General features: G+C 35.4%; 1 protein-coding gene across 1 annotated transcript in view; it reads right to left on the bottom strand.

Annotated features, from left to right (window-relative positions):
* WDR72 (WD repeat domain 72) overlaps positions 1 to 15,971 on the bottom strand; it is a gene marked incomplete at both ends in the record, with an annotated part of 94,409 nt that overhangs the window by 41,535 nt on the left and 36,903 nt on the right. Inside the window, 3 exons of the mRNA XM_084267971.1 lie at positions 730 to 809; positions 1,928 to 2,019; positions 4,011 to 4,831. Coding sequence (XP_084124097.1) covers positions 730 to 809; positions 1,928 to 2,019; positions 4,011 to 4,831 — 993 coding nt within the window. The remainder of the gene's footprint in view (positions 1 to 729; positions 810 to 1,927; positions 2,020 to 4,010; positions 4,832 to 15,971) is intronic.

The raw sequence follows: 15,971 nt of genomic DNA, 5'->3' as shown, positions 1-15,971 counted from the left end.
TTCCCTCTCCTGTAGTAAAATCCCTTGTGTTTACAGTATACTGTCTTGAGTTTTCTATTCCTGAACATTAACTCACTCAAGCAACAAACACATCTTTATTTAAATGCATATTTAAAAAAATGGTCTCAACATTTCACAGTTTGGACTATTTCAGAGTTACCTGTCAACTCTCAAGAAGCACTAATTTATCTTTTAAGACATCAGATTCTTCACTAACAGTAGGCATGATCCTCATCTGACCTAGAAACCAATAACTTTATTTTCTAAGTCATTCTTGCAGAGTGTTCTAATAACTAAGGACTTCAGAATATTTCTCCCTTTAAGAAGGTATTTTCTGTTTCTTCAATAATAATACATTTGTACACGACCACCCTTACTTTGGCCTCTCTTTTCCTGAAGCATAAAATGGCACTTGCCACGTGTGTTACATCTGTCTCATAGAGAACATGTAACTCAGTTTTAAAATACATGTTCTGAAGGTGATCACCTAGATTAAAGATTAGCAGGACAGTTTCTCTCCCACATCTAAACACATAAGGTAAAATAGTTTCATGAATAATATACTTCATACTGAAATATGCTTTGCTTTCCATGGATTTGAATGGCATTATTTATGCAATAATTTCACCACAAATCCATGACTTCTCACATTGCAGATTCCAAATACTAAGTCACAGCCAATGTTACTTTAGGATTACTTTGCAACAACCAACACAGGTTATTTTCTACCTTTACAGATCGGTCGCTCCAACAAGAAGTGAGTTTCAGTAGCGAAATACTCCCAGAGTCCAGGGGATATCTGCTTTGACCTGAAAAGCACATAATTTATCTAAGAATGGGGAACATACAAAGTACACAAGTAGATATTTAATGGTTTTAATTTTTCAACTTCAGCAACACACCTGAAAAGATCTGAAAGAGACTATGCTTTCATCTGACAAAAAGCACAAAGTATTCAGGAAATACATTGTTCAAATATTTATCTTAAATTGGATTAATTTTTTTTTTTATAAACAGAGGTCTGATATCCCTCCAAGTATGTTTTTATTATAATTTTCTAGAGATAAATACTTTCTAGTTCAAACTACTTAACTACAAATTTTACAATGTAAATCCTAAACCTACTACTTCACCTTTGAAACAGTAGCATAATCTATGCAAAATATTCAACAACATTTGGTATAGTTATAGTTGTGCTTGATTTACTGTTCTGCTACAGGGCAACAATTTTGGTGCGGGATCAAGATGTCACATAGCCAATGGTTCACCAGTGATGCTTGCAGAGTTATGGATTTGCACGTGAGTTTTATTAGCAGTCATCCTGATTTTTCAGATTTTCAATGCAAGGTGTAGTTCAAACTGGCAGCTGTGCCAGTTTATTCCACTTCTTTCTTCCTTGGACTTCAACAGACAAATGTGACATCTCAGTATTTTACTACAATGCTTGTTGTCAGACATATAAATTGGGTACATTGGTTGTATCATCCTTTCAATCCACACAAGAATCTTAGATACCCAGTACTATATAATGTTTTGAGAACAAGAAACTGAATTTTAAGTAGGAACTGTTGGTGTTTCAGTAACAGCAAAAATTCACAAGAATTCTGATCGCATAGTGCATAGTATTTTACTTAAACATTGGACTCCTGAAGCAAAGACTGAAATTTGAAAAAATAATGGCCATATATAAATGTAGCTTTCAATGTATAAGTGTATGTACAGTCATACAAGCAGGTACGATCAAAAAAAAGAAGCATGAAAAGGAAAGAAAACTATAGAACATTTAAAGACAGGGTAAGTGCAGATACTCTATCCTTTCTGATTGCTGATATGGCATGTACTGTAATAGAAAATTTGAAGGCTAATATGAAAACAAAGAGGGATGACAACATGAGAGACAGAACTGACCACTTCTCCATATACTTACTGCTTGATAACTCTCCATAAGAGCTGGGGAATGAAGGCGTTACTCCTTCTACATTTCGCCATTTGTTATGTACAGACTCTGATTTCTGGGGACTAAAAGAATATGAAACTTAAACCCTTAATGTACTTGCAAAAAAACTTATGTCTTAAGTTTTATGTCTTATGTCTTAAGAGTTTTTTTAAGGTGGGTACTCTACTATCAATTGCTATAAAACAGAATTTACTTTCTCCTGAAAGTCACTTACATTCTTTTGCCCACAACTTGGTATAGAAACATTCATATTTACACAAACACTAAAAAGTACCATCCATATACAGCAACTTTACATTTAGCTCAAAGCTTATTATACTTAATAGAGTGGTAGTTGTAACATTAGTCATACAAGAATATTATTTTCATGAAGGACTTTTTTTTTCCCCTATTACATAGAAAAAAGTTCAAGAGCAGCTAGCAGCTATATTTTACAGGTTTCCATTTTTTCAGTGTTAAATAATTTAGAATATTATTGCAATATTTGGGATTTCAGTAGATGGCTACAATTTAGGAGACTATTGTATGTATCTGCTGCTCCTCACTTTGTCACTAACTCAGCAACCTAACCCTTGAAGACAAGGGAGATGGATGGAAGAGAAAGGAATTGAAAAACCTCTCCTAACCCCTACTCTATTCTCAACTATTTCCTTTAAATGGATTTCCACAGTGGCCCTGCATAAACTGTACTTAGGTGTCCTTTGAAAATATTTCATCTTTTATATTCACTGCCATTATAAATCGTAATATTGTGAAAGCTTTTCAATACTAAGCAACTTTGAAAACTTTCAGCTTGAGAGTTTTAAGTTAGATACCTAGGAGACCAGGACCCTTAACTGGGAAAGCTGTCCTAACTCCTCCTGCAAATGCTGCGGCTAATTACAATTCAATATGCGTTTTTTAAACTTGAGCATGATGTAGCTTTAGCTAAACTGCTCAAATAGATGTTGCTACAGATTGCATTTTTAGAAGGCAAGCTGGACAAGCATTTGCTCTTTCAAATTTTTAATTAGGCAAAAGAACCTTAACAGCTCATTGTAACAAAGAAAACTCGTTCCAACTCTGAACATGAAGTAAATTAGGAGTGAGGATATATCACATAAAAAGACTCAATGAAGTCACAGATTCTAATAGTTCGTTCAGACCCCAAATATTTACAAGAGGAAGAGGTGATATAACAGGCAAATCCTAGGATTATGGCAAATAGGCCAATGCCTATTCACTCTATGCTTCTTACACACCAGGGCAGCACAACTTGACAGGAAAGGGGCATTTTCCCCAAGATGAAGAGAGCAAAATAACTTTGCAAACACATAACCGATTTTGAGGCAATAAGGAAAGCGTGGATTCAGATCGCAAAACTTAGTTAGCATTATCAGATAGCAAAACAAAGGTAGCATTATCACACTTGGAACTATTATGTTTTTCATTACAAAGCAGTGTCTGAAGCATGAATATCCATTCCCTGATTAGCATGCTCTATTTGGCTCATTCAAATAATCTGAGCATGCTATTTTTCATTTAATGCCGGAAACTTATTTAGCCAATAATTTTTTGAGTTACAAGTGTTATTTGGGATGGTTCTCACAACATATAGAATGATGTGGCATTTGTTCCCAGTAGCTGCCATTTTTACTTGGGGGTGTGGGGGTGGTGGTGTACTTTAGATGGCATAACTAGGACAGACTGTTGTGTCTCATGTTTTATTTATCAATGGGGTCAAGGGTTTCACAATAAAAAAAAGTATATTGCTTACAGGGAGCCAAAGCTAAAACAGCACAAATGTGCTAATGCACATCTCAAAACATGCCTGAAGAGAAGTCATTATTATACTTAGTTAATTTGTGAAGAAAAGTAGGATCTCTGGAAAAACAGGGTGTGAAGCCAGAAAACTCAAGTTCTTGTTCTGTTAAAAATAAATAAATTCCTGCATTGGTTTTCTCACCTGCTAAATAGAAAAATACAAATATACCTAACTTTATCCCAATATCTCTATCATATTTTCTTCTTAACCACTACAAAGGAAGAAAAAACTCAACGAAAAAGTTCTTACCTTTCAATTTCATCTCTAACTACTGAAGGTAGGTTAATTATCCTGTTGATTAGAGACATTTTGCTAAATAAGAAGAATATTGTCTCCAATCCCTTTGTTCCATAAATATTATTCTCAGGTCCTTTTTTCCTTCCAGTTTGTCCTTCAGTTGCAGCAAGGTACATGTTTGATAAATCAAGCACTTTCTTTGAAAACAAGTTGATTGCTGCATGCTCTTCTGGCATACCACAATCAGTGCACTTCCATCCGGGAAACATTAGTGATAGGTAGCTTTCATTTGACACAAGCCCAAGAGAAACAGGACAGTGAAGCCTCAAGATGTCTAAGTGTCTAACACAAAGACTGTCTATTTCTTTATCTACACCCCACGGAAAGAGACATGACAAAAGCAGTTTAGCCATATCAGTGGTGACGTTCACATCAATGGTTCCTGATGGCTGCATTCTAGTCTTTCTTGAACTCTTCATTTTTTTCTGTCTTTTCATGCCACCACTTCCTTCCACAGGCCTAGCTGTATTGTTATCCCTAGAGACCTGGTCTGCACAAGCAGTTTCTACTTGCCCATCCACTGGAGACGTGGAACCAGAAGTTTTCTTTCTTTTTAGTGTCACTGCCCTTTTCTCAGTAGTACTTTTGGATCTTTCTAGATTGTCACAGTTGTGGAATGAATTTGATGACTTTAATCCACTGAGTTGAGATGACAGCAGAAGTTCCTCCAGTTTTTCCAGATCAAATAAAACAATATGAAAGTTTGCACTGCTCCATCTTGTCTTAACTGGTAAAATAGTGAAGGGCTGTTGGATACAGCTGGTATCTGTTAACTGAAAGAAAAACATTAAGTGTCCAAACACAAATCCATGGTATTGTAGTTTTTAATATCAGCATAGAATTGCATATGGAACAGGCCAAATCTATCAAGTCCATGAAGTTCAACTTATTATATTTATTCACTACTTAAATTTAAAACATTTTCTTCTAAATAGCTTAAGATACACAGAGACATAATGTATGTAAATACTGTAATACAGGCTCCCTAGCATCTTCAATTATACAGCATTGCAGATTGCCTACATCTTTGCCAAAACTGTAGAACTCTAGGCTGCTATTTTTTCTGCTATGGTTTATTTCAAGAGGAAAAGATTTTAGGAAAGCTTTAAAGCAACTTTTTTTTTCTCTTTTTCTACCAAATATAAGGCTAGCAAAACACATATTCTATGATGTTGCAAAATTCTTGCAAACCTTGAGAACCTGTAACCTTGTCTTGTAGCAATTTGAAATGGTTGAGAAACACTAAGTTTTTTTCCATTTCAAAATACCAAAAACTACCTTAAGTTTCGTTACTTCTGAGTTGCAACACAAAACTAACTAGCTTTGATGAAAATAATTGAGAGAACAAAACTTCAGACCTACCACAATGTTTGTGAACATCTGAGTTCACCTTGTGCTATCCTATTTTCAACCCCCATACTTTCACCAACGTTAAAGGCCATTCATGGTAATGTATTTGCAGAGCATCATTTCATTTCCACATACCAACACGGTAATTGTGCTGGTATAAAATACACAACTCTGATTACCACTGTTAGCAAATACCCAGAGAAAATAGTTTATGAATCGTCCCAAAATCTGGCAGAAATAAAGATCTGAAAACAGCTACAGTTTCTCACAACTTTAGAATGACATATTAAACAGTGATCTAATGGTGAACTGTAATAAAACGCCAGCTGAACTACATGAGGAAATGTTCAAAGTCATCTTAAAAAAATTAACTCCATTTTATTCTTGCACTTTCATTATTTAAATAAGTCATCATCAAGAACAGAAGTTCACAACTTTCAGAATTATAGGTAATTTTTATTTTGTCAGTGTTCTGGGCATTGAGTATATATGGATGCTGTGACAAATAGCTGAAAGAGGGATGTCTTAGGAGACATCAAAAAATCAGCTCCTTACGCAGATATCGCAAAACTTACCCACACAAATTCCTGCAAAAAAGTAATGTCTTGGACATTAGAATCTTAGAATGCAGTCTTAAGTATACAGAAAGAATACAGTATCTAAGAAGATAAATTAAGATGAGAAAGTCTTCTCTATTAGGACAAACTCTATAGATCAGATACTTTAAGTAGAATCGGTGGAAAGAAGAGCAAGAATAAACACAAGAATGAAGAGAAGTATTCATATAAATGCATCTGAGTGGAGAATACTTGCAGGCAGGAATAAGATCTTAAGAATGAATAAGTTAAGAAAGAGAATTTCACAAAGCTGTTCTGTAGCCTTTGAGATATTTCTATATATGGAAAGCATCCCATATTTGGTTTTCTACTGCTGCCAGGATCCATAAATGCTTCATGAAAGATGTTCTATCTTGGCCTTTTGTGCCAGCTAATTTCTGAGAGTCTTTAAGAGGAGGAAACACAGCAAGTTACCCCGAATCCCGTATTTTAATCAAGATTCACTAACAAGAGTGGATTTCCTCCCTTACACACCTACAAAACCAAAAGAAAAAAAAACATTTCACATTGCTCCTGCCCTTCTCCCTGTACAATTTTCTGTGCCTGTGTATTCCCAACACAGCCCAACGTTTAGGAAACGGATTCTACAGGCTTCAAAAACAGAAAATAACTTATTAGTGGGGATACATGAGAGTGCCAACACCTTCCTTCTTCCTTAACTCCTCTTTTTTTAACTATAAAATGTCTGAACCTACTTACCAACCAATGAAGAAGATTCTCCAACAATAATAATGCTACCAGTGACAGTTAATGACAAATATTCAACTTTTTAAATTATGATCTTAATGTTTTATTGAAACATATTTTCCTCCCTCAATTTTAGTTTTTAGCTGCATTTTACAAGATAAAGTCTGAAACAATTCTTTTAAAGCAAAAAAATATTTGTAAATACTGACTGGGCATTATGAATGTTGTTTTTTCTATTGGAAATTATTACAGATAGTCACAGAAATGCTTGCCAGAAGGTGGTCCTTTCATCAAGCCTCCTGCAACAGACTTTCATAAACCTTATTTCTAGGAAACTGCTGGTATTTCAGGATTAATTCTCTGAGGAAAAAGCCCATAACAAATACCCAATTTTGATTTGGACCAAAAATCTTTTCACTTCTACATGCCACTAAAAAACTTATCAGAAACTCAACTAAATGACAGAGTTGAATCCTTAAGCATACTCCAACAAATTACAAAAAGAAAAACTTGAAATTTTTGTCTGACATCCCAGACGAGTTTGTAGCAGAGCAAGTACTTTCTTTCACAGGCATCATCATGCTGCACCACCAAGCAGCATTCCATGAAGGTACTGGGAGCATCATCAGAGGTAAAGTTAGGTTATGAGACTGTGACACAGCATCTTGTATCAGAATCCTGCTGTATCTATCAAAAAGGTATCTTTTACCTTCAGGGCAACAGCAGACTTGAGGGAGTATAAATTCCTCATTGATGCTTCGCCCTTTTTGTTAAGTGCTTATGACTTGTATGTATGTTTTTATTGTCCTGCACAAGCCTATACTCACAACACTGTGTTCAGTCTAGCTATTTCACCTTTACAAGCAAGCACATACAAGCAAAAAGATAGCAACAAGCAGCAACTTCTCAGTCCAGTGATGCCTCAGCAAACAATAATGCCTGTTTCTGTATTGCAAGTGGTACAGGCTTTTCTAGTTCACTATGTTAGTTTTAATTGTCATGATATTTAGAAACATTCCACTGAGAGAACTCTGTTGAAAAGAGCTGAATCTTAAAAGAAACTAGTAAGTATTAATAAACAGGCCAACAGCTGGCTTTAACTCATCTTTCTCAAGCCAACACTTCACTCAATTCCTTTTGCATTACAAACTGATTTTATAGGAACAGCTATATTTAAACCATTAAAGCCATAGTTACAAATGACACTCTAACCTATTGACTCTCTAACCTATGTTATATTGTTATCCAAAGCTAGCAAAGTAATTAGGCTTTATTATTTACAGAAAGATGCTCCCACCAGATGAAGATACACTCAGTACAGAATCTTACTTAAAAGAACTCCATAGGAGTCACAAGTGGGATACAATTGCTTGTTCAGGTTTTCCTTTTATCCCTTTTTTCCTTTCTAAAAAAATACATTGTATGTAAGCACTAGGATTATTTTAAACTTCAATTATGTTGTTTCCTAATACATATGCAAACACTGGAATTCACAAGTTAGCTTTGACATTAATAGGAACAATCATCATTTGGCCTCTCATTTTCTATACATTCCATGTTCCATGCATTTATAATTTGTTGATTAATGTTTAGAAAAATCTTTGTGAAAATCACCATCCAAAGGAAAATACTGTGAAAATATCAATCTGTTGAGGCATCTGGTGATGCTACTGTGTGTGAAGTCCCAATAAATGTTTATTGGCAATATGAAAGCCTATTGACATTGATCCTACCAAGTTATCTTCACACTCTGCATTTCATTCCAATGAAAAAAGGTGGACATCTAAAGCCACAGACATAAAACATCATTTAGGAAATATGGACCACCTCTTCACTGTAAGAGATGACAGAAAATGGAAGGAAACCCATAAAACTAACTACAAAATAGAGAGCTGGGAATAGAGTTTAATAATGGATATTGAAAAAAACAGATTAACAGATATTTACATTATGTACTGTATCTTTCTGAAGTTCCACAAGTATTTAACAAAATTAAATCCTACTATACTCAGATAAATATTGCCTTTATCTTTTTTCCTCAAATGTCCACATTAAGGGTTTAGAAACTCAGTGTCAAAAAAATACACTAGTTACAATAGCAATAATAAAGCATGACTCATATCTGAATCATGCATTAAGGCCACCCTACTGCCAACACAAGCTTCAGTAATAAAAAGATCCATTTTTCCTTCTTTTCTGACAGTTTTTGCTCAATTTCGACTCATTTATCATGGGACTTTCATTCAAAATCCTAATGGAATACTCCTGTGCATATCTAAATATCAGGCCATTCAAGCCTTACTATTCTCCCAGTTAATTTCAAATGTTCACTTCAGAAGAATTTAGTAATGCAGAGGCTTCCTCCAGTTCTGCAAATTAAAGGGTCACCATACTCAGGTGCTAAGCATAACCTATAAATTTTGATAATCATCATTTTGAAAGACAATACAGAGGCATCTTTTCTAGTTTACCGTTACTTCTTAAAATTTTAATTTTGACATGGCCAACTTTCCAATTCCCTTCCTACAGGTCTCCCCAACCATTAATGTTCCATCTACCTTTATTTTTTAAACGAAAAACTGGGAAGATTTCCTTAGTGTATTTTTTTAAAAGATATCTCCTGGAAGCCAGTGAAGAGAGGGCAAACCGTATGATTTCCATAGCTTCAGTAAATTTCAAAATTTGTGTAAAGCTGGTATTTGTCCTCGTTGTCATTGTTCAAGTGTAAGAATCTAAAATAGGTGTAAATTTTAAGATTCGCTGCTGTAGCTCAGTTGTGAAAATTAGCAGAATGTGCTACCATCACTAGCAGTAAGTCTAACAAGGAGTTTCTCTGAAGTAGGTGCATGTTAGTCAAGAACAAAAACTTCTGCTATAAGTTGTTTTCATGAAGTGTAAAAATTGTTATGCTCAGGGCTACAGCAAGGTTTTAACCGTTACAAGACAGCTTACCACTTATTTTTTTAGGAACAGAAGCAGGAAGTTTTTTCATGTTCCATATGCATACATTATCTCAAAATTAATCTAACAGTACCATCAGCCACTTCAGTCAAAACATTCACTGGTCCCTAACAAACCCCAAGGAAACTTCTATGTTTAACTATGAAATCTTAAACATTTCCAAATTCCAAAAATGACTACTACTTTTAATTTCCTTTGTTTAGAATTAAGAAATCAGTGTTCGAATCTGAATAGTTGAGTAATTTGTTCAAAGTAAAGCCATTTGTGTGCTGATAACACTCTTGCTTACCAACTGTTACTTGGAATTGTTTTACTGCTTTGAGACATCTGCATTGCTTGATAAGGGTCCTTATGATGGCTTCACTTGCAAGTTTTAAAGAATCAAGAAGTCTGGCTGCAGCCCAAAATTATATTCCATTATGTGAACTTCTTGTGCATCACTTCTGACTGACCTGCAACAGAACAAGCTTTCTACATCCAGGAAAGAGAAGGATGTAGGGAAGCTTTGAAATGTCATGTTACATTCCATGCATGGCAACTACCATCTCTGCAACAGCTCCTTAGTTTGCCATTGAAGAAGGCTGGGGCAACAAACTTTGCAGACTCACTTTGATTTCTTCTGGCATAAATCCCTTCCTGTTCCACAATTTACAAGCCTGTTCTTACCTTCTCCTTTATACAACTTTATCAAACCACACTAGCACCCAACAAAAAATTTGACCATGTCTATGGGAACAGGGAGACAGGGGGCAATCCCTGCTGTGGGAGACAAATACATAAACACACACCTTTATCTTGATTTGGTATAAGACAGACACACCATATAAAAGTTTCATGGGAAGTACAATTCAAGTGTTACCTAGGTGCATTCTTATCTCTAAAGGCCATTTTCCACTGGGATCCAACTTGTTCTAGAAATGTTTATTCCACTTAAAGTACACAATTCCATTAGCTGGTAGAGATTCCCACACTGTTTCAGCTCCATATATATATGTACTTTCTCCACACACTTCTTTTTTTACCAGATGCATTTCTTGTGGAGATTGTGCTAAAAACAGATTTGACAAGAATGGTCTTGACATTCATTTTACATAAAGGAAATAAAGTGGCAAAATCAAAAAGTACATTTTTAGATGACAAACCAGACTCAAAATATATTTAGACATTACTTTGATATCATTGAAAAGAAATTGCTCAGTTTTCACAGTGTGAGCAGTATCAATTTCTATGTAAAATTAATCCTGAAGTATTAAACATGACACTTTCCTACTGACTTTTGGCTTTCTTTATCCATTGTGCTCTCACTTTACCCCAAACCTAACAGGATAAAAGAAACACAAAACTGCCTCCAAGTTCCCAGTGTGGGCAGAATGAATCATGCTGTATTAAAGCATAAACGTGAAGTGTTCTGCTGATTCTAATCACTTTATAAAAATTATGTAACATTCAAGGGATTTGAGTTCCTTTGTGCTTTCTCTTTGAGAGAGTATATTTTGATCCATTAGCATTAAACAGGTCAGAAGAGAGATCAGTCCCCTCCTTTATCCACTACTTGTTGCCAGAAAGGCCCAAAAAAACCAGCAGAAATCAAACAATTTATTTTAGGTGAAATTTTAGGTAGATTTGGGCCAGTATGGGTGAGAATTATTGACAAAAGAAAATTCTTCTTCTACCAGAAGTTGTACAGCTTCTGATCTTTTTTGGGGAGGGGGATTTTCTTATGTGTCTGAGGGGTTTTGGCAGATTTGTACTCTTCTACTTTGACAGTCATTAGACCATAGGAAACTCTAAATGCAGGCCCAATACAACAACACACTTAAGTACATGTTAAAAGTAGTCCGTCAGATAAGCAAGACTTCCTCTTAAAAAAAAAAAAAAAGAGTATTTAGTTTTTATTAAATATGTTTACTCTAAAGAAATCTGCTAATTTAATCAGTAAAATACCACCATCCCACCTGCTCCTGTGCATTCCATGGAGGTATCTTGTGAACAAAGTACATGTGTACTTCACTCTTTGAAACAATTACTTTAAAGCAAAACCCAACATGGAATCATTAAATGCACTGCATCTTACAATCTAGGTGCCTGACATGATCATTTCTGAATTATCACAATGAATTTGAGGATATAATATCAATGAGTATTTCAATGAAATTTAACACTTGTTCATCATCTGGTTTTCTTGTAATCTGACCTTTCATTACACTACAAAGACAACAGAAACTTTAAAGAGCATTTACATGTTTGAATCACTGTTCATTACCTCTGTGGCAATCAATACTATTGACTATAAATAGGACTGTTTTTGAAAAAACTCAAACATGTAGAACCACAGAGAAATGAAAGAGGATGGGGATGCAGTAGAATTTGCCAACAAAAACATATTGAGGAAAAAGAATTTTCTGTGTCTTGACTGTGCCAGTCACTGGGATGGTCAACAGAAGTTCAGAGTTTCAAAAATTTCTTAGAATCACATCACATTATTAGTCTGAGACTAGGCTCACAAAAAATAAGCTTATGTAAGTTATTTGGCTACTACTACACTGTCTCTTTCTTACTTCAAGGAGCTAGAACCATTTTAAATGCAGCATGGCTACCACCACAGCTAGGGGTCTTAAACATCAGCTCATACTGTCAACGACCGCTCGGGTCGGCTCTCCATGATGCTTTGTCCTTGATGGTAGGAAGCACAAAGTGTACATGATTTTTTTTGTTTTGCTAATTTTTGTGTGGGGTTTTGTTGTGGGTTTGGTTTTTTTTTAAAACACAGAATAGCTTAGTAAATGTCTTTACATGCAGAGATTTTTTTCTTTAACCTTTTCAAGGAAAACAATACCATTCCATATAATACACACAAGAAAGCATTATGTTTTGGGGACATGTTTGCAGGTACTATCTATCTCAGACAGTTTTGCAAAATAGGAAACCTGTAATTGTCTTATGGAATTGCCTCAGAAAACAAATACATAAACAATGCACAAAATGGCTGGCACAGTGTAAATTAAAGCATTAAATTCATTTCTAAATCCTCTGAGCCTTCGGTTGCTAGAGATGGTAGTCGATAGTAGTAAAAAAAAAATTGCCTCCTTGAAATGTGCTTGGTGGACAGCAGCTTGATGATTGGCAGCACAAATAGAAGACAAACGAGAAAGCCTTCAATCTGCAGCTGATGCACAGGAAGAACATGGGGAGCTGAGTTTACAATAGAGAAAACATTACCAAGCTAATGGCACAGGCAATCATTTGACCACCATGCATCTCTGATAGCAGCAGGGCATCCATTTTCAGTTAAGTGTTAGAGTACCTTTTTGCTTTCTCTGACCACTGCAGGGGTAAAACAACCTAGTGCGTGAAACCCACTGACTGGTAATAAATTACTATATTGGATACTTTTTGTTTTCTTTCAGCAATGACTTTACTGTGTATTCCTGCTATCATTACCAATTAAAGTGGAGATTGCGTTAGCAAGCTATATCTAACTGTATATCAGTCCCTATGCTCCAATTGCTTTGGCAAGTATCACAGGGTCAAGAGGCTCCTTTGACCTTTATCAGCTAAGTCTCTCTGACCACTCACTATTTGAAGCAATCTCAGCTGAACAGATGGACACTTTTGCAGACTCTATAAAGCTTAGAATATAAAGATAAATGAAATTGTGTTTGGGGCTTCAAACTGGTTTATGAGCATAAAATATTGTTAGCAAGTTCCACAAAAATCTCAGATTTCAAATAGCACATCTTAAACCTATACCACAAACACGACACCTCTTTTTCTACTTGGAAATTATAGGGTTTTGTTGTAGGTTCTAGAGATAAAACTAAAAACTTGATCTAACTTACACGTCTGGTTCACACAGTCACTTCTGAATTTAGAAAGCCTAATTACTCAAATCATTAGAAGACAAGCACGAAGAAAATTTAATATAGCCTTTTACCATGACAGTCAGAGCAGCATACAGCACATGATCAAACAGATCATTCAGTGGAAGAATACTAAAGTAGTTGAGCAGTACAGTGCATTCAGAGAGGGCTCGGACGCTCATTTGAAATGTCACTATTCCAAGTTTAACATCCTTACTCTTTGAATTACTGCACCAAACTTAAGTCAGACAGCTCCTAAGAGAAAGCTTCACAGTGATGCTGAACTGGTAATAATTAGATACAAATGCAGTCCTGCAATCATATTTATGTATTTGTAACCAGAAAATAATGTATTGTTCAACAATAACGTTGAATGTTCTTTTTTCTAACTGAATCGTATCAGCAAGCCATCCTTGTTAAGTTCATAACCTTAAGTAACAAATTGTATACAGGCATAACTAGATTCAGTGTTGAAAATGTCTTAAATTGGATTAAACCATGTGATACCTTTTATCTATTTACCTTTTAAATCTACCTTGCTTTTCAGAATACATCTCCAAGAAGTAAAATTCTGATCTGCATCTTTCTGCAGGATGTCACAGGAATACCGCCCCAAAACATTTTAGTCCTTCCTCCTAAAAGTCCCAATTCAACCAACAATTCAACACACCTTATTAAAAACATACCTGATGTCATTTGCAAATAGACAGCTGTCTGTCCTGCTCAGCCGAAAGGATAAACAATCCAGGCTATGTGGAATGATACATTTAGTTACAAATAGCAGGTATATAATTGAAATAGAGAAAGGATGCAAATTATCACCTACACTTGAATCTGTATGTTAAAACCATATACATCTTCTAATCCAATATACCTCCTGTCAGCAATCCACATAGTCACACTCCCACATCTAACCCTGTTTCATGAAGACTGAAATCCTAAAGTGGGCAGACAGGTCTGGCCTCCTCTCTCCAAAGCAATGAGGTGAGTACAGAGTAAAGGTGCTAGTACATCAAGATCACTGATATTCCTTAAATTTGGACACTTATTCTTAGGACAGAGGATTCTCTTGATGGGGACATTCAGAACTTTTCTTATTCACTCACCCTTTCCAAATCAGTACTCATATATAAAGAACTAAGTATAAAAAGCCCAGAGTCAAGAGCAGCACCTCAGTTTGCTTTCATACACAGTGTATACTTGACCTGAGGCTTCATCATTTGGACAAGTCACTCCCCAAACAAAGGTCTCAATTTGTAATGACTTTTCCCACATGAACTAGTTTAAATAAACTGCTTTAAACTTGCCTGGTTTTAAATGAAGCCTTATTGGTTTAATATACCTTGTATTCAGATACTCTGCCTGTATCTTCATACATTAGCTTATCTCAAATGTAGAATTCAATTCCTGAACCATATATTTAGAAATATACGGGGCTCAGAAATGAGTGGTAGCCCAAACCTTTTCAGCCTTACTCAGCACTTGGGAAGAAAATCCATCAGATGGACCATCTCTCATGTTTACTAGATCATCAACTGGGGAAACAATACTACAGCAATCCACAAAACACAGACTGACTCATGGACCTCGGAATTATTGTACCAAACAATTTACTGGATGAACATCCAAATATCTGTGAGAATAATGCTGAACACAGGGATACTGACAACATGACCTTAGGCGGAATATAAAAGTATAAGACTATTGGTTTGACCTAGTGAGGACTGATGTATATGAAAATTAAGTTACCAACCCATGGCTGGCTGCTGACTCCAACTGAAATAGCACATTTGCCCATGGCTGCCCTGGTAGTGCATTTTCCATATTGGACTGTAAGAGCACAATCCATAAAAATTATGGATCAAATCTTAAACAAAGTACTTTCTACAAAAAAAAGAGAATAGCACAGGATTAACTTCTTGAATGTTAATAGTCTTCTCTATCCTAGGAAAATGTCACTCAAACTCAGGAATAGGCAAGCTGGACTTTCGTCACATCCTAAATCATTCTAGGATATATTGGAACAGCAGCTTGAAAGCTGTTTAGTCCTAATGAAGGCAGTATAACTGGTCAGGCTTCCAAGAGGACAAGACCAGGAACTTAACATTTAGTATAGAAAAGGTGATTACTTACAAGCATAAAGATTCCACCATCCTCTTATTATGAATGGTGAAGAATTGAACAACATCACTGGACAACATAAAAATATAAAGGCTATAAAAATATGATGTAATTTATTTTAGAATACTTACAATTAGGTAGAACACTTACAAGGAAAAATTAATTAGGCTGACCTAAAGGAGAAATTGCATTTTAGGGACTAGAAACTAATTAAACTAAAACCTAAGGTAGGAAAATTAAATCTGTCTCCACATGCAGAACCAAAAGAAACAGTGATAAATGGAAAGTAAGAGATCATAAACAGCACTTCAGTAGGA

Source organism: Gallinula chloropus, assembly GCF_964237585.1.
Source record: "Gallinula chloropus genome assembly, chromosome: 9".
NCBI classification, from domain to species: domain Eukaryota; kingdom Metazoa; phylum Chordata; class Aves; order Gruiformes; family Rallidae; genus Gallinula; species Gallinula chloropus.
Note: the sequence above shows the minus strand (reverse complement) of the source record. Positions and strands in the feature narration are given on the sequence as shown.